Consider the following 20,473-nt stretch of genomic DNA (forward strand, 5'->3'; position numbering starts at 1 on the left):
TGTTGAATGAATATAAAATTATTAATTTTTGCAAATTTGGAAAACCTGTGTGGTGTAAAGGATACACTGGGAGGCAGAGGGTATCTGAGTTCAAATTCTTTCTTAGCCACAAAAGTAACTGGCTGGCCTTTAACCAATTTCAGCCCAACCAGCCTTGCAAGGTTGATGTGATATGCCTTGTCCCAACACATTTGAGGATGGGTGACTGTTAGATAGATTAATAGATCCAGATGATTTCCTTGGTTCCCTCCCCCCCCCAAAAAAAAATGAAACTGGGAGACACATGAAGCCAAGAAGTGTAGAACCTACAATAAAATTGGCTTTAATATATGATTTGACTTCATTTCAAAATTTACAATTTTTGGAATTTAATCTTGATCCAAGAGCAGGCCTCCAAGTATAACTGCCTTGTTGGCAGACCCTGAAAGCAGTGGTACCACCAGGAAAGGAGTTGGGGGCAGAAATTTAACAGAATGAGTGCAGAGGGCCACATAGCACAGCAGGTTGGCTTTTGAAGTAAGTCTAGTAAAACTCCTTCCTCTTTAAAGAGAGGGTGACTGTGTGAGATCATGTAAAAGTAAGCAAAGTGATATACCTTGCCATCTAAAGGAACCACTAAGTTCAGTCTAAAATGTCCTACTGTGTACCACTGTGTGAGAGGACTCCTGTGATGGATCTAAGAGACCGTGACAAATGTAGAGATAGAAGTCAGGACAGCCTGATTAGAACCTGGGCCAATATACTCATAGCTGCCAAGTTATCCCTTTTTTAAGGGATTTTCCCTTATGCTGAATAGGCTTCCTCGCGAGAAAAGGGAAAACTTGGCAGCTATGAATATACTTTAGAGTAGGCTGGTGAGTTTCCATTCCCCAGATAGAAACAAAGTTTGGATCCCACCCCTTAGTCACTCTTTTCTCACTCTCTTCTTTTTTTTTTCTTTCCTTCTTGCTTCAGCAGCTTGTATTTGATTGTGTGTGTGTGTGTGTGTGTGTGTGTGTGTGTGTGTGTGTGTGTGTAGGATGTCCGGCACACAATATCTCCAGATATCACATTCCAACACACTTCACCTCCATCATTTCAGCAATCCCTACAGAAGCAGCCCCTACAACAGTAATGCAATCCTCATAGTTCAGGGGAATGATAAGGAAATAATAGCATATATGTCTTACTGTGGACCAGTTAGCAATATGTTCTCTGTATGTAGAAGGCACTGGGTGGTGATTATGAATCCACCATAGATAAACTCGAAATAAACTATCAAATGTGAAGCAAAGAGCTGTCTTTTTATGAAGTTTGGTACCTTTTCAGATATTTTGCTGCACATACTGTATCATAAAGGAAGAGCTGTAAATCTACTTACCTTTATTATTTCCCCAACTGGGCTGGAGAAATATTTCCTTTTTTTCCTTTTTTCAGTTGCTGCTTTTATTGAACTTGATGGAATTTGTTGCCCCATCCCCGCCCACCAAAAACTTGGCCAGTATACATTGAGTGGCCAGTCTTCTATTGAAACAAATGAGGCTGTTTCCATAGAAAGTTTGCATTCATTGTTGTCATCCCTACCACTTTCAATTCAGTGGAACCTGTGCAGGAATTTTTTCCACTTAGAGATCTGAACTCCAGCAATTGCAACTAAAAGCATGTCACCGTGTTATCATCAGACGATGAGAAACATAAACAGCTTGGCTGGAGTACAGCTATTCCGCAACTGTGTATTTATATCTAGATACACACACACACACACACACACACACTCACACACACACACACACACACACTCAACACACATACATTGGCATCTATATTATGAACATGCAAACCTATAGAACTCACATACTCACATATTCACTATTGTATAACCCTTCACCATTACCTCTATGAATCATGACTTGTGAAATGCTCTCCCCAGGGAGGTTCGCCTGGCGCCTTCATTATACACACACAGCTTTATTACAGTCCATAGGCCCATTATAAATCTTTAGGCACCAGGCAAAAATGTTCCTCTTTAACCAGGCCTTTGGTTGACTGGCATTCAATGCCCTTTTTTAAATGTGTTGCAGGGGGTTATTGGGTTGTTTTATTTTGATTGTGTATTTTGTGTTTTTATATTGTGATATTATTCTGCGAGTATAGGGCAGTATACAAATTTTAGTTTAATAACCATGACAACAACTTGATATAATTAGCAGTGAGATTGCTTTACATGCATTCTGAATTGTACTTGTGTTTCATATAAATAATATTGCTCTCAAATTGTTCTCAGCTTCTTGTCCTTCTCACTTCCATTTCAGTGAGTTTTGATACTGTGGCAATGCATTCTGATTTATTAATCCATTGTACCAGTAACCCAAACCCCTTCAAACAAAGTCAAAGTAACTTCATTCGCCCCCATTCATCTCATGTTGCCATAGTCTCAACTCTCTTCGCCTCCGTCTGCTAGTTTGTTTCCCTTGTCTCTCTCCCCCCCACTTCCCTCTGAAGTTTATCTTTCATGCCACACTTCTCAGTCTTCCTTTAGTTCATGGAAAGCATCAAGGGCATGGACAGCGCTGCAGAAATAAACATAACAGTCATCACCATAATATCTACAAATACATGGCAGCCTTTCTGTCTTCTTTCAGATCTTTCTTCGAAGCCTGCCTGTTTTGGTGTAACCCCTTCATTTTATGTCCGCTCTAAAGATAATGTCAAAGTTTGTCATATCTGGGACCTGCATTTTCATAAATATCATCTCAAAAGAGAGGTGAGATTGCAAGCTGCAGATCCGGCTGAAATCTAAGCCTGAGAAGAATACCCAGCCTCTCTCCTACCAGCCTCACCTGATCTCCAAAACATCTTCCTCCACCTTCCCCTGATAACCAGAACAATCTTCTCCCATCCTCCCTTAAAGACATAGTGGTTGGCAGCAGCATAGCATCACATGAAGAGAGGGGGGAAAGGGAGACAAGTTAGTTCCTCCATCCTTTCCCTGATGTCCCGGCTCTTGGTATATCCTCCACAACTGCCACAACTAGCTGTTAATATCTTTAAGGGGAAGGAAGAAGTTGTTTGGAAGGTCTCAGCTGGCAGGGAGGTCCTTTCTGGAGATTTGAGAGGGCTGGCAAGAGGGAATGGTATTCTCCTTTTCAAAATGTTGGATTCGCTCAGGAAATAAGCCTAGTTCAGAAATATTTTGGCTCTGTTCCAAGGTAATCCAACATAAACTCACATAGGGAGGAATCTCACCCAGTTCTAACTAGCCAAGGCTATGTACACCTCCATTTGTTCTCATTCATCTCTTACTACCTTTAGCAGTCCTTCCTCTTCCTCTTTCCAGCTGCTAGTTTTTAGAATGTAATCTATTTGAGGGCAGGGACCTACTTGTTCATAACTCTGTTTCCTTCCCTGTTTCATGCAGTGTGTCCAGCCCTAAAGATTTGCAGGCATCCTTTTTCCTTTGCATGAAGAGAGATTTCCCCCCAGCTTCCTTGATTTTTCTCAGACCAGCCAGCAGCAAACCCGCATTTGCAGGAGACGCACCAGTGGCTTTTGTTAGTTTATGTTAGGTGTGGTGATGAGAGCAACTAGCTCAGTATTGTCTACCCTGACCGGCAGCAGTTCTGCAGGGTTTCAGGCAGTCCCACCTGGACATGCCAGGTATTCAACCTGAATATCTTCTGCATACAAACAAGATGCTCTGCCAATGAGCCATGGCTCTTTGATGCAAAACAAGTGCATCAACACTTTTCGAAAATGAAAATCCAGCTTTACCTGTTTGTTGCTGTGCCATTTCTCCTAGGGACAACAGCCCTTCTAAAATCACAAAAGATGCTGGAAATAATAAAGGAAAAACAGAAGGCACAAGAGCACTGTGGCCTAAATATAGCCTAATATCATCAATCATTTAAGCCTGGGTAGCCAATCACAATGCCCTTCCACTGTGCCTAAGGAATTTTCTTTGTGCTAAATATGCATCAGATGAACAGGAAGTTATTTTTTTTTTAAAAAAAATGTCTTGTAGTGATTACTTGATTACTTTTAGAATAGCACTAGTTCAGCATGCAACATGCTGAGGACTCTTCCAGCTCATCGTGTCTCATACATAAGCTTATGTCCTTTGGGTTTAGGGAAGGTTTTGAGAATCCATCCTATTTACTGTCTGCCTCGCTGTCCAAATGTGGATTGTCATACCTTCAGGGAAAGGAACATTCCCATTCTGCTTACGTTATCTTGTTCAGCATTATTATTATTATTATTATTATTATTATTATTATTATTATTATTATTGGGTGTTCAACAGGGCAGGCACAACTGCTGAGAAGGCCCTCTTCCTGGTTCGCTGTAACCTCACTTCTTGCAGAGTGAGGAAACTGCCAGAAGGCCCCCAGAGCTGGATCTCAGTATCTGGGCTGAACGATGGGGGTAGAGACACTCCATGAGCTACATAGATGACCCTGTATAAATTAATAAGAAAGCTGCAATCCTATGCACACTTAGGAGGCAATCCAAACCCAAGGTTCTCTGAGGAATAAGTGAGTTAGGATCTAGTGAATCTCTGGTTCAGTGTAAGACACCACCCCCACCAACCCTGGCTCGTCTGAAGCTAGCTCATCTGAGGCTTGTATTAGCCCCCCCCCCCGAAAAAAGAGGCATTCTGCAGTGTGACAGGTGTCAGACTGGGGGCAGGGACACACTTATGCTCAATCCTAATTCCTAGCTCAACTGCATGGCGTGATAATCCAGCAAAATGGGTGGCATAAGTCAAATTCTATTTTAGTTTTCCCTCTGCTGGGCTTACACCAGCTCAGTTAGCAATAGCCTCATATCTGGACTTGGTTTACTTTATGCTGTCCTCTCTTAAGCCACTTTAAATTTCACCGGCCTCCCAGAGTTAGGATTGCTCCATAAACTGGGAATAAGTCTCCCTGACCTCCGTGGAACTTACTTCTGAATAGACTTGTATAGGATTGTGATATGAATATTAGTTTTGGAGCAAATAAACACCATCACAGTATGTTCTTTGATTTGTAGGTGATACGTAGCTGTCCTATCTCTTAGCCTCATCCGTACAATAATGGCGATCACTGTTCTACTCAGTTTCCAAATGTGGAACTGAGGCCAAGAGATGCCCAACTGAGTCTGAAGCTGAGCAAGAATTTTTACCCATAGTTCCTGAGTCCAAAGCTGTTGCTTGGCGAGAATAAGCCTAGCTTAGACCTGTGAGAATGCTTCCCCCTCGTTAGCTTTTCAGTAACTTTGCATCTGCAGTTGAGTTTGTTACTCACCCTCAAACTGTTTGCTTATTCGTTCTGTGCAGGAACCAGCCCCAGAGCTCCCTATTCCATGCCTCAGATGTGCCAATGCCACAGCAAGCTTGTGATCCATTACTGAGTCATTATTATAAAATATAAACTGCCTTAAGTGCTTTGGCAGCAAGGTGGTAGATAAGTGTCATAAATAAATAAGCAACCCACATTTTAATAGCTCGGGGAATGGCGCAAATGTGAATGAGACATGGATACAACATGAGCATATGTTGGGATTGGTCACAAATTCATGTTTATCACCTGATTGATCATCAATAGATTACTCAGCAGCGGAGCTGGGGAGGAGGGAGAGCTCAGTTGCAGAACACAAGCTCTGCCTGAAGAAGGACCACATATCGATATATGGCACCTCCAGTTAGTTATTGTTGTTGTTGTTGTTATACCCTGTCCAGCTGGCTGGGTTTCCCCAGCCACTCTGGGTGGCTTCAGGCAGCTGAGTGGCACAGTCCACTTTTCAGCTGCTGCTAGTCAGGAGTCTTGCAGCCAATTCCTTTCTCTCCGGTGATATTTCATACATGACATGGCAGCAAACCCAGGGTTGCCACCAAACATGCACTCCACAGGGACCTGCAGCCAAACAAGGCTCCCTGATTGACGGGCCTGCATGTTGCAAACATTTTTTTTTATTGCATTTGCACATTACTTTTTTGGGTGTACATGTCAAACAACAATGTCTTCCGTGCACATTTTTAAAATGTCACACGTGAGGTGTCCTTGAGGGTGGGGTAGGAGCTCTTCTTACCTGCTTCACTGCTGTGTAGGAGCACGCTTCCAAAACAGCACTTGCTCAGAATTTGTTTTCTTGCCGATGTAAAGTACAGACAAGGTTCCTGGCAGTACTTCAGAAGCTAGAAGGGTGCTGAGCAGGAATCCCAGCTTCTAGTGGTCAGGGGTGGCAACCTGCGTGTTCCTTTGGCTAGCAGAACCATAATCAGTTCTGCAAAATAGTATTCATCACCACCATTATTTTCCCCACCACACCGAGACTTTTGGACGACTTACCGTAAATATTACACCGCTGAAAACAAAATGGAGGCAGGCCCCAAATCACAGTCTTCCCACAGCACCATTTGGCTACTAGCTTATACATTTGCGATTCCCAAATGTCAACACAGTCCACTGTACATTTACGGCAGCCTTCCACTGGCTTGAGAAAGTTCCTGCCTTTACTGCTTGCCTAGGACTCCCTTGCAGGGAAGAGGATCTATGGGATTGTCAAGTATTTGATAGGCATCAGCAGCCCAAGATGTTTTGCTACCCTAGGCAAAGATGGTGCCTTTCTACCATTCCATGTGCAAAAGCCAACCATACTGGCAGCTGAGACCTTTCAAGGCTGTAAATGGGGAAGCATCTTCCCCTGCACCTGATGGCACCAGGCTAGCTTAGTGCACAAGCTGCATGGCTCACACACCTCTGTACTACAACCTGTACACCTCTGCAACTTCCACCTGAGACAGCTACCTCATTCTGCCTAATGATAGGGCCGGTTGCCCAGCCACCATAGATGACTACTGGGCTGCATGTGACTTGGTAGGTTGTACAGACCTGCAACAGTGTCTTCTTACTGCACAACATCAGCTTTAATAGATCAGCAGGTAACGGAAAGGAGATCTCACGGCCCCACGTTTTATTTATGTTACAAACAGTTGTAGCTTTGATAAGCTGGGCTTATTCCAGCTTCCAATGCTTCCAGCTATTCAAAACCCATCAACATTGGTCCCTTTGGCTCTGTTTTGCTTTGCTTTTATTGTTCTTGTTATACCACATGCCCTCCGCCGTAACAATAATAAACACAATGGATAAAAAAGCATTGTGGGCGTCCTATAATTCAGCACTAAACCTTTTTTTTCCAGAAAGCCCTAAGGCAAGTCTTTCCACGGACCTTTCCAAATAATAAATACACCTTTCTTATTCCTTTTTTATGGAGGATCCAGACATCTTTCTTTGAGGCTGCACTTCTTTGTGGTGGGAGTGTTGCACTTTCCCAGCCTTTGTGTTGCAGTGTTTTGTTACCGGGAAACTGCAGCTTTTCTTGCTCCAGAAAATGCACTCTGAGCTAACGTGATTGTCGTGTGTGCTATGGTTTGAATCCCCCTTTGCAATGTGTATTTTTTTTATATATATATAAAAAGATTGTGTGACAAAACAGATTGTATTTGTTACCTTTTCAGCATTTGAATTATTTTTAGAAAATTATAAGTCAATCTTATTTTTTAATGTCTTAGGTAAAGCCCTGAAGCTTGCTGATCAGAAGGTCGGCGGTTTGAATCCCCGCGGCAGTGTGAGCTGCCGTTGTTCAGTCCCAGCTCCTGCCAACCTAGCAGTTCGAAAGCACGTCAAAGTGCAAGTAGATAAATAGGTACCGATACAGCGGGAAGGTAAACGGCGTTTTCATGCGCTGCTCTGGTTCGCCAGAAGTGGCTTTGTAATGCTGGCCACATGACCTGGAAGCTGTACACCGGCTCCCTCGGCCAATAACACGAGATGAACACCACAACCCCAGAGTCGGTCATGACTGGACCTAATGGTCAGGGGTCCTTTTACCTTTTAAAGCCCTGAAACAAAATGTTGCTTCTGTTCAGGGTTCTAGGCACTTCAATCCTGTCTGCCTCAGAGGAGTTGGGTGGGGTAGACACCTTAGTACTCAGTCATAACTACTACAGATGCAATAAGGCAGCAATATGCATTCTGACCTGTATTGTCACAATTAGCACCATTTCCATTCCACTGCAGTTCGGTTTCTACCAAACACTATGTTATAGCTCTCAATGTCTGCTATTCAGTGTAAGTTACAGAACTATTTACATGACTTATGTGACTTACATTCATTTCAATGTAAAAGAATTGCCAGGGCACTGTTAAAAAAAAGTTACTAATTATGTACTATTTGCAGACTTGAAACAACTGTGTGAATGAATACCCACTGTATTCACTTGACTGATTTCTGTTCCTGACTATTGCTGTAAGTTGCAGCCATTACTGCTTCCTTTTACATTTTTGGCAGAATTTTACGACATCTGTAATAACTAAATTAAAATCTATGATTTAATCTTTGGCAGGTCTCACTCCCCCCCCCCCCCCGGACCTATAAAAATAGCTTTACATTGTGACCAGGAAATGACCAATTCAGACAATGAGATTCTTCTATCCACCTTTAAATATCTATGTCTCTTCCTCGGTCCTCCTTTTCTAATCAGCCCATTCCATTTCCCTTCCACCTAGTTTTCTGTTTTTCCTCTCTCAGCAGTATGGCAGAATTCCATGGACAGTGAGGGTGCTCAATCCTCATGGGGCTGTTTTGGGGGATCCCCAATCCCCAGGGTTGTTGTTTTTTTTTCTTAAAAAGAAATAAGTACTTCTGCAAACAAGGTTAACCCAAGTCTGCTGATACCTCCCTTCTGTGTATGGCTCTTGCCATTTTGGCTACATAAGCAATAGTTTAAGGACGGAATGACAATGAATGAAAATTATGTTGTGTATAAGCTGTTCTTTCAATTGGAAGGTCGGCAGTTTGAATCTGCGCAACGCAGTGAGCTCCGGTTGCTTTGTCCCAGCTCCTGCCCACCTAGCAGTTAGAAAGCACACCAGTGCAAGTTGATAAATAGGTACTGCTGTGGCAGGAAGGTAAACAGAGTTTCCATGCACTCTGGTTTAGTCATGCTGGCCACATGACTCGAAAAGCTGTCTGTGAACAAACGCCGGCTCCCTCGGCCTGAAAGCGAGATGAGCGCCACAACCCCATAGTTGTCTTTGACTGGACTTAACTGTCCAGGGGTCCTTTACCTTTTACCTTTACCTTACTTTCAGTTATTCTAATGTTTTAAGTTAGTAGTGTGGATGGTTACTTCAATGGGCCTATAATTATGTGCATGTATAGGATTGTTCTGAAAGGATGCTGATATATTCATTTTATTAATTTCCCAGCTTTCTTCCAAGGAGTCCATAGTTCTACACCCCTCTTCCATAGCTGCCAAGTAATCCCCTTTTTTAAAGGGAAATTCCCTTATGCTGAATAGGCTTCCTCGTGAAAAAAGGGAAAACTTGGCAGCTATGCCCTCTTCCACTTTTAGGTCACACAGTGGGCTTCATGGCTGAATGTGAAGAGCACTCTATGCAAGTCTGTGCTGTAGAGGCACCAGTTCATTCATTCATTCATTGCATTTATATATTGCCTTTCTGCCGAGGCAGTTTAGAATTTTAAAGAACTTGGACAAATGCTGTAACTTGTAAAGCTGGCCAGGTGGGGGAGGGCACAGTCCGTCTGGATAAGATCCTGATGTCTTCAGCTGCCTTCTTCACTCTCTTCATCCTCCTCACAGTGCAGATGGTGTTGGTTGGCCCTCAAATATATTTGTTGTCAGTTTGACCATTCTCTTTAATATGTACCTGGTACAATGTACAGTAAATGCTGAAGTGTGTGTGTGTGTTTGTGTGTAGTTTAGCAGGCCCATCCCCGCCATATACATGAAAAGACTCAATCAGGGAATGGGCGGACTAACATGGCACATTGCAAGCTGTTGTGTTTGTGTTCAGGGGGGCGGGGAGCAATTCATAACCAGGACTTCGAAATCCTTCCTTTATTATAACTGAAGGAAAAGTTCCACCTGAAAGCTACAAGCAGAAGAGAAGTACAGGAACCCAGTTAGGTTTTATATATATATAAAAGCACTAACTTAAACCATCAGTTCATACACACCTGTTCTTGAAGTAGGCAAAGCTCCCTAATTTGTGGAATTCATTCTCCACAGAGATGTATATGGCACATTCATTAGATGTATGCTGAAGATGCACCTTTTAACACTGGCTGTTGACACCTGGGATATGTATTTTAGAAGCCGCCCTATTTCCTTAGTTGTAATTGTCAGTATGCATATTCTCGATTTGTGTAATATGTCCGGTACCCATGCATGTCCACAAAGCATTGAATGCCTGCTCCTCTTACTTGCCTCCACCTATAAAGTAAGGACAGAGCACATCCTTAGAAGACCCTTTGCATATGGGTAGAAATTGGGTGGTTAAAGCCCAACGATGGTGTAATGGGCTGTGGCATTTCAGACTGGAGGTAAAGGATGCTGGTTTTGCATGTTCCCTCATGTAAAAGCTCCCTACAAGTAGATAACTAGCACATCAGGAAGGAGGAGCTTGCATCTCCCTCCAACTACTGTGCTAGTTTTCTGTTTGCAGTGAGAGAGTTTGGTTTCAATTGTAGAGGAACATTAAAAGATGTTGTTATCACCACAGTCCAGAGTCGTTCCATCTTTTCCACTGCCACTAGGATTCTACCCTCACTTTCTGCTGCCTCTGCATATCCAGTCTAGGTGAGACATTTTAATTTGACACTGACTTTTTTTAAAACAGTGTGCTTCCCAGATCTATTTTCAGCTCTGCTAATGACTAGTCTACTTTGCAATATCTACTCTCTACCTCACAAAGTCCTCTGAGGCTTGAAAGGTTTTGGAGGTAGAAAAATGCCTTGCAGTCTTGTTTCTTCATATTTCTGCGATTATTTTTTAAAAATTATTAACACTCCTGCATCTCGTTCAAATCCTTTGCTGCCTTGTGTCTGGGGAGGGCTGTGTGAGATTAACCCTAGAGAAAAGCCAAGCAGTGTGCAATCCAATAATTGTAGACATGTAAACCTTTCTTCTTCGTTTTTTAAAACAAAAAGATGTCAATGCTATCTTTTTCCTAAAACAATTAAAACATAACTGCACAACTTCTAGCCCAATGCATGCTTTCTCTGTTGTGTCTTGGGTGTGTTGAATGGTTTTGTCTATGTTGTTGTTTAGTCGTTTAGTCGTGTCCGACTCTTCGTGACCCCATGGACCATAGCACGCCAGGCACTCCTGTCTTGCACTGCCTCCCGCAGTTTGGTCAAACTCATGTTCGTAGCTTCGAGAACACTGTCCAACCATCTTGTCCTCTGTCGTCCCCTTCTCCTAGTGCCCTCAGTCTTTCCCAACATCAGGGTCTTTTCCAAGGATTCTTCTCTTCTCATGAGGTGGCCAAAGTATTGGAGCCTCAGCTTCACGATCTGTCCTTCCAGGGAGCACTCAGGGCTGATTTCCTGGTTTTGTCTAATGCTTTTATTAAGCAATTTGTTTTGGGTCTGTGTTGTGCTGTCACTTTTGTGTGTGTGGACAGTTGGTAGGCTACAACTTAGTCTGCATTTCTTGTATGTCTGGGCGTGATGCCAAAGTTACAACCATCAGTAGTTAACATGGTAACATCCAGGGCCAGCCCTAGGGCAAGGCTGGGTGGCGCGGGGCACCAGGCCACCGGGCCACCAGAGGGGTGCCGCACTGCTGCTGGGAAATGGGGCGGGGGGGCACCAGAGGGATTGTCACACCACTGCGCCAGGGCGCCCGATATACTTAAGACGGCCCTGGTAACATCACAGAAGAAGACACTTGTGAGGTTGTGGTTCCTCTTCTGCAGTTAGAAAAACATCACACCTTGTATCTTGTGTGGGCATGAGTGTCAATCATAGGTCAAAGTCAGGAGCAGCTTTACATGACATGCATGGCCTGCCGTTTATTTTATTTTATTCTATTCTTTATTTATTGTCAGCTTTGCACTCCTCCTTTTAGCAGACAAGCTCCTTTGGCCAAGTTGAAGTTAAGTGCTGATCCAGCCATCAATCCACTTGGAGTAAATTGTGCTCTGCAAACGTATGGAGCAAAACAGAGGTTTAGTGTCCAAATCCTTGCACAGATATTCACATACTGGAAGACGCAGCCCATCCAATGAGTAACTTCCCTGTTCACCATGGCTCCATCTCCAGGGTCGAAATCAGGGTGAAGCATGATCACTAACACAATTAAAGTAAGGTCTGCTTTGGCCCTTAGTGAGCAGTGAGAGGAGAAACAGTAACCTCTCATATCTTAACCCACATAAGCAGGCTATAAGTAAGCCTTGTGCATTCGGATATCTCTTGCTGGATCAGGACCTCTGCCCTTTTTGAAAAGAAATTAAAAAGGCACAAAGGGTGAATTGTTTCATTTTCTCTTTATAACTGTTGGGGTGTAGGTAATTTAGAGATTTCCGTTCCATATGGAAGCTTCATCTATGGTCATCTGGTTCCTCTGAGGGAAGTAAGGAAACACCACAGCTTGGTGGGAGAGTAAATGCTTTGCAAACACAAGGTCCCAGCTCCAGCCCTGCCAACCACAGCACTAAAGAGGCGCAAGAAGCACAATTGGTGCTTCTTTGCCATGCCTCTGACATCAGAACATCCTCTTGCTGTCTTCAGCTGATTGTAGCAAAGTACTCACTAAGTCAGGGCTGCCCAACAGGTTGATCGCGATCTACCGGTCGATTTGTGGTGTGCCCCGGTCGATCCTGGTCGATCGTGTGATCCTGAGCGATCGCCCCCCAAAAAAGTTCAGCAACTTTGGGTCTTCCTCCCCAAAATAATCTCAACAACTTTGGTCAATCCAATGGGTAGATCACTACCAGTTTTTTTATAGTGGGAGTAGATCACAGTCTCTTGGGAGTTGGATATGCCTGCACTAGACAGGGCACAGGCAATGGGTGTACTAACATAAGCCTAAGGCGTTCGTTCATCTGTTCCCTCCATACAAATTCACCGACCACATGGAGGGATTGATCTGAAAAGGGACATAGAGATGGCACCAACTGCAAATTGAAATATATCACCGGCACACATCATTCCTAGAGTAAATTGCCATTTCTGGAAAAGATGAGATTAGGCTATACTTTGCTGTACTTTTTTTCAATGCTTGCTAAAAACCCTTTTAGTTCAAGCCTGCCTACTCTGGTATGGTAAAGCTGGCGTGTATTTTGATATACCTTATAATGCATATATTTTAAACCACTGGCTTTTCCTTTTTTGAAATTTTTAGGTCAACCTGTTTTTAAATTGCTGATTTTTGCCTATAACTTTATGCAAACTACTGAAGAGATTTTATGCAATGGAACACTGTACAGATTCAATTTATTTAATAAATAAATAAAATGGTCACCTGCAAATGAAACCCCATTTCTCTTTCTCTCCGTTCTGTGCTTGTTTATTATAGTGCCCCATTATTTCTTGTTCACAGACTCAAATCAGCCCCAAAGAAGGATGGCAAGTCTATAGTTCCGCCCAAGACCCAGATGGAAGGTGCATTTGCACTGTGGTTGCTCCAGAACAAAACCTGTGCTCCAGAGATGCCAAGAGCAAGCAGCTTAGACAGCTACTGGAAAAGGTGAGTATGGTCACCAGATAACCTTCATTTTGCCTATTAAGATGCTCGTGGAAATATGTTCTTTCACTCCCTTTTAAATACTATTTTTATTTTCCATTTTAAAAGTTATCGACATCCACTTTCTCTTCTTAATGTTAAACAGCACAGGGCAGCGAGCTCCTGACACAGAAGGTGACAATGCGTAGCAAACATACTACAGACAAAGTCCGCCCATAATTTCTGCAAAAGCAGCACTTGTGTTTCCCCAAGAATTGCAATTAGCGGTGCTGACAGTCTCCCCAATAAGTGTTTTGTGAAAAACAGCTTCTGTGGGCAACAAAAAAAAGAACTTTTTAATAATCACCATCATCTCTTTTGTAGATTTGCAATATATATTGTAATTTTGTGTGCCACGCTGAAAACAGAAGTTGTTGCGCTAGAGAATAAAGAGTTCTAAAGATAATCAGGCATTAGTGGCCGGTTTTCCAATTTTAGCTTTTAATAATCTAAAGAGAAATGGTGATACTCAGTGCTACCTAATTGCCACAGCCAATTTAGTAATTCCCAAACTGAGTGCCATGAAAGAACTGCTGTGAAAAATGAATTAATAATAATAATTTATTTGTACCCCGCCCATCTGGCTGGGCCTCCCCAGCCACTCTGGGCTGCTTCCAACAAAAATTTAAAATACATTAAAATGTCACACTTAAAAAACTTCCCTGAACCGGGCTGCCTTCAGATGTCTTGTAAATGTCAGGTAGTTATTTATCTCTTTGACATCTGATGGGAGGGCGTTCCACAGGGTGGGCGCCACTACCGAGAAGGCCCTCTGCCTGGTTCCCTGTAGCTTTGCTTCTCGCAGTGAGGGAACCGCCAGAAGGCCCTCAGAGCTGGACCTCAGTGTCTGGGCAGAACGATGGGGGTGGAGACGCTCCCTCAGGTATACTGGGCCAAGGCCGTTTAGGGCTTTAAAGGTCAGCACCAACACTTTGAATGAAGTACCCATTCTGTGCCCCAGCTCAACCTCCATAGTGACCTCTTGCCTGCCATATCTTTGATTGATTCACTAGACCTTGCTTGCTTCCAGTCAACCACATCTCTGCCTATGGTGGTGTTTGGCTCAGATGCCTGTCCTATTACTGATAACAGGGAGCTGTCCAGCAGATCTAAAGGCTCTCTAATTGCTGAGCAGAAGTAGATATTGCACCTGTGACTGCTAAGCACAAATTGTGCTGTTTTATTACTCACTCTGCTGCCTATCCCTTTTCTTGGAGTGTTAACCTTGCTCTGGGGCGTGTGGCTCTGTCTCCCTCCCTCCAAAGAGTCTCAGGAATATGACGCTTCCTGCTGCTACATGGTCATTATCCCTTTGGCTCTGGGCTTCTGCACCGAGTAATTTTTTAGGGGGTCTGGAGGTGGTGCTGAAGACCAATCAAGGGTACACTGCCCCCCAGATTGGAAATCGACACAAGATAATATCACCAAGCCAACTATCTGTAAAGAAACAATAAACATCCATAAAAATGGCAAAGTAGTTTATTTCCCAAATACCGTATATGCTGGCGTATAAGGCGACTGGGCGTATAAGACGACCCCTTACTTTTCAAGTTAAAATATAGAATTTGGGGTGTACTCCAGCCCTTTTTTGGCGGGGAGGGGAGGGGAGGCTGTCTTCTCCAGCACTCAAGTCTGCAGCCGGGGAAATGGTGGTTTGTTTGTTTGTTTGTTTGTTTGCTTAGTTATTGAGAGGGGGAAAGAAGCCAGAGAGAGGAGAGATAGAGAAGCAGAGAAATCGAGCAAAGGGGGGAAAGAAACCATAGAGAGGATAGCGATAGAGGGGCAGAGACATCGGAGGCTCACACAGCCAGCGAAAGACGCTGAGCAGCAGTGAAAGAGAGAGCGGAGAGAGAGACAACGAGGCTGGCTCAGTGAGCAAAAGGGGAATAGAAGCCAGGGAGAGGGAGAGGGAGAGGGAGGCAGAGAAATCGAGCAAAGGGGGGGAAAGAAACCATAGAGAGGATAGCGATAGAGGGGCAGAGACATCGGAAGCTCACACAGCCAGCGAAAGACGCTGAGCAGCAGTGAAAGAGAGAGCGGAGAGAGAGAGAGAGAGACGGAGAGATCCCTTTGCTTTGCGCTGACAAAAAGAGAAGAGGCAGCAGCTTGACACCAATGAAATACACAAAACTGTATCTCTGCGCTGATCCAGGTGACAAAGCCATGAGGGAGCCATTCTCCCTGGCGGGGAGCAGCCCCCTCCCGAGCACGCTTCTTTGCGTTCATATGGTCACTGCATACAGTGGGGATGCGGCCGTTTTTGAGCTCCCCCCACCGTATGCGGTGACCGCAGATTCTTGGACCCGGCGTATAAGACGGGCCCCCAACTTTTGAAAAAAATTTCCTGGGTTCAAAAGCCGTCTAATACGCCAGTATATACGGTAGTTTTTATCTTTGTTGTTGTTTAGCCATTTAGTCCTGTCCGACTCTTCGTGACCCCATGAACCAGAGAACGCCAGGCGCTCCTGTCTTCCACTGCCTCCCAGAGTTTTGTCAAATTCATGTTGGTAGCTTCTATAACGCTGTCTAAACATCTCGTCCTCTGTCGTCCCCTTCTCCTTGTGCCCTCCATCTTTCCCAGCATCAGGGTCTTTTCCAGGCAATCTTCTCTTCCCATGAGGTGGCCAAAGTATTGGAGCCTCATCTTCAGGATCTGTCCTTCTGATTTCTTCAGAATTGATAGGTTTGATCTTCTTGCAGTCCATGGGACTCTCAAGAGTCTCCTCCAGCACCATAATTCAAAAGCATCAATTCTTCAGCTATCCACCTTCTTTATGATCCAGCTCTCACTTCCATACAGTGATCCATGAAGGAGAGTTTTTATCTTGAACAATTGCAAACAGAGTAAATAAAGTGCTCATCCATTTTTATGGATGTTTATTGTTTGTTTACAGATAGTTGCCTTGGTGATATTATCTTGTGTTGATTGCAGTGGTCATTGTATCACCACCCTGTTTATGGTTTTATTGTTATACCCCGGATTGGCAGCCAGCTCTGATGGGCCATCATTTCCTGGAATATTTTCTAAATTAGTTTTTATTTTAAAATTTCCTGGGCTTGTGGTCTCAGGCTCAGTTGTCTATGACCAATGTCCCTAGGTGAGAGTCAGTGATACCATCAGAGGAAGTGGTCTCTCATTCTGAGTTAGTCTTGACAGAATGAAATGTTGGGGCATGGCAGAGAGAAAAATAACCTGTAGAGGAGGATACATATTGTATCTCTTCATGAGCCACTGCTTCCAGGCAGCAAGAGCTCCCCACCCCTTTGCAGGCAGGTATTTTAGATGTTTACTCAACACTGTACTTCTGTTATTATAAAAAGGTAAAGGTAAAGGGGCCCCTGACCATCAGGTCCAGTCGTGTCTGACTCTGGGGTTGCTGCGCTCATCTCGCTCTATAGGCCAAGGGAGCCGGCATTTGTCCGCAGACAGCTTCCAGGTCATGTGGCCAGCATGACAAAGCTGCTTCTGGCGAACCAGAGCAGCGCACGGAAACGTTGTTTATCTTCCCGCCAGAGCAGTCCCTATTTATCTACTTGCACTTTGATGTGCTTTTGAACTGCTAGGTGGGCAGGAGCTGGGACCAAACAACGGGAGCACACCCCGTTGCAGGGATTCAAACCGCCAACCTTCTGATCAGCAAGCCCTAGACTCTGTGGTTTAACCCACAGCGCCACCTGGGTAATACTTGCTGATAAATAATAAGCCCCTTGATGTCCTTCTTGTTGTGCTGACTGACATGGTTCCTGACAGACTTACACATAAGTGCTCAGTATTAAGTCCCAGAGTTTTCAGTGGGACTTACTCCCAGGTAAGTGAGCATACGGCTGCAGTCTGAATTGTCCACAGTTTGCCACGTGAAAAGGTAGCAAGCCTATGACCTTTCCGTAATACCATTTTACAAGTCAAAAGTCCTTTCTTTGGTGGCTAGTGTCTACACTCAGGAAATGAGAAAGCCTCTTCAATTCAGCTTTAAGAAACTCTCTTGAAATAGGCTACACTTAACATGGTAGGCTATCCCTGTTGAAGATCTGGAATCTGATATTATTGAACTGTTTCTGCAGGTTTTTTAAGGTTTCTCTTCCATACACCAAATTAATAAGATTATGGGTAGGAGTGGCAGTAAATGTATGCAGAATAAAGAGGGTGGCCCACTACCAACAAATGAACGGTCGAATGAATGAATGCAGTGTTTGTTTTCATGTCATACATCAAAGCATGGAATCCTTCTCTCCACAGTAGAGTTTTTCCACCGAGAAACCCACAACTGGCTCCAGAGATAAGCTGTGATTCAAGGCTAGTCATCAATTGTGCAGTCATCAAGTGCAGAAAAGTAGGCAAGGGATCCATATGTGTGGACCAGTTCTAAGAAATCGCAACATGAGGGCAAACCAGGATAAAGGCAATATTCCACATCAATAGGCACACATAGCCACAAGGCTTTAAAAACAGCTGGGTTGTTGTCGTGCTACTGTTCTTCGAAGTTTCAGATGTTACATTGGCTCAGGCATTGTGAAATAAAAGCAAACTGTCTTCCACAATAAAAGAATTCATGAGCACGGTGGTGGAGGGTGAGGTTATAGACTTCAGTTTTAAAATAATAAGGGAATATTTGTGTAGCTGCTCCCATTCTGGGTTTGTTTGTTAACAGACAAAGGGGCCATGCCATTTACACTCTTGCACTAAAATGCTCTCAAGGCTTTCCGGCAATTTCACAGCACTGATGCTTTCCATAACTGTAGCTATAAACTGCATCCTTGATAGACAACCTATTGAAGTAAAGTAGATCACTTCCAGAATAACAAAAGCTTCTGAATCTACCTCGCCCAGTATTTCCTGTTGGTACAGCAGCCAGTCAGACATCTCTAGGCTGCTTCTCTGGAAAGGCGGAAAGGCAACAGTGCTTCACCATCATTCGTCTCGCAGAAACTAGTTCTCAGAGCTGTTCAGCCTCTGGCCATGTAGTTTTTCTTGGCTCTGCCCTTCAGCTCAATAAGACTCTTCTTGGTGAATGACTTCATCTTTGTGAAATCAGAAAGACACTGCAATTTGTATATGGAGCCCAAAGAGCCTGTGCCTCCACCCCCTTTATTAAGAACTCAACAAGAAGATCCACTGAAACTGTGATATCTTTTTGCGTAATTGTCAATTCTATATCTATGTTACATATAAGGTAGCTAAATTCCTTGTCTCTTTAATACCGTACAAATGTGGAAGCAGATGGTAAAGCGAGAACTTCTTTTTTTTTTGTTCTTCGGTAAATTCATCCATATCTTTTTGATGCATATTATTCGAGTGTAACGAATTATATTGGTCTGTGGCTGTAATCAATACATTACATTTTTAAAAGGATTAACTGCCCATTAGTTAAAACCTGACCTTTTCTCCATGAATTTGTCCAGTCCAGACATTAAATCAAATTGTAGCGTGCTTTGTGATTTTTACCATAAGCCCCACCCTTGCCACAGGTCTTGCTTAGAAAACCCAAAATATTCTGCACAAACTCCGACTTCTCCTGTATTTTTATGAACGTGTACAGCAGTGGCAAAAAAAAACCCACCAACTCTCCCCTTTTCAACAGTGTATTTTGGCACTCCTCACAAAAAACATACTCACTTGCTCTCGCTCTTCATTGACTTTGCTTGCTCTCAGTGACAACATCATGTAGGCAAATCTGATTGGTTACTTAGCCATGTGGCATTATCCTATTCACTGTGTGATCCCAGATTGTGAGGAATCAATTGTGTAACTAATCTAGGAAGTACTGCAGGCTGAAGGAACAGGCTGGGAAATAAAATGGCACCCAAGTAGTGGCAGCAATGATGGGAAACAGTGGGTTGTATTCAACTAAATTTTACTCAGAGTAGGCCCATTGGAATTAATGCTCCTTAAACTCAGTGGGTTCTACACTGAATAATGACTACTACTCAGTTTTTCTGAACAATATTCAGGAAAAAACTATTCACACAATCAATGTTTCTGGAACTATTTCTTCCCCATAGTATTTTCAGCCACAAAAGCAAATCTGAATGATATTGAGTACAGCCCTAATAAAATTGTTTTAATTTCATCACATTGAGTATGCAAGGAAATTCCCGTTTATGTCGCATTGAATCTTCTTACAGATTCCGATTAACAACAACTCTAGCAAAACAAACAGCCCTAGTTTTGTCACAGTTCTAAGGGGTGTTTTATTTGCTTGACTTGCATAGCGACAGGGATAATAAAAGTTGTGGATTTGCTATTATCACTGGCAGTTTCTCAAAAAGCGTTAAGAGCTAGATAAGTAGCAAATCTGCATTTTGATGAAATACCAGCTTTGCAGTCTTTTTAAACTAGGAGCAGAGTTACAGAAGATTAAGTGATCACAAATCCATAGCATTGTTTTCTCTGCATCTGTGGGAACTTCTGACCCTGCCTACCCCTCAGGGCTGAGCTGGTTTACAAATTTAAAAGTTTAAAGTGTGCCTTGCTGCATCAGGCCAGAGGTCCACCTACTCTAGGTAGTCATTTAAGCAGCGCCGAAAATGAGGAAATGACCAAAGAAGAAGGCACCCACCCGCATACAATTTGCACGTGGATTCATTGATTTAACTTAAACAGAAATAAAATACACCTTACCCCAGTGGTCGAAGACTGTGACTGGGTGACTTGTATGCCTGCTCAGTCCTGCTGCCCTATGGGGCATGGGTGGCGCTGTGGTCTAAACCACTGAGCCTCTTGGGCTTGCTGATCAGAAGGTCGGTGGTTTGAATCCGTGCAATGGGTCAGCTTCTGTTGCTCTGTCCCGGCTCCTGCCAGCCTAGCAGTTTGTAAGCACACCAGTGCAAGTAGATAAATAGGTACCATTGCAGCGGGAACATAAACGGCGTTTCCGTACGCTCTGGTTTCTGCCACCATGTTCCGTTGCACCAGAAGCGGTT

At 43.6% G+C, this 20,473-nt stretch overlaps 1 protein-coding gene across 3 annotated transcripts in view; it reads left to right on the plus strand.

Moving 5' to 3' along the window:
• The window catches only part of OLFM3 (olfactomedin 3), a 147,926-nt gene that overhangs the window by 99,001 nt on the left and 28,452 nt on the right, over positions 1-20,473 (plus strand). For all 3 annotated transcript variants that reach the window (XM_088673780.1, XM_035122750.3, XM_088673781.1), the window contains exon 2: positions 13,370-13,516. In XM_088673780.1, the coding sequence (XP_088529906.1) occupies positions 13,370-13,516 (147 nt within the window). The remainder of the gene's footprint in view (positions 1-13,369; positions 13,517-20,473) is intronic.

The sequence above is a fragment of the Zootoca vivipara genome, chromosome 7 (genome assembly GCF_965207765.1).
Source record: "Zootoca vivipara chromosome 7, rZooViv2.hap1.1, whole genome shotgun sequence".
Classification (NCBI taxonomy): Eukaryota; Metazoa; Chordata; class Lepidosauria; order Squamata; family Lacertidae; genus Zootoca; species Zootoca vivipara.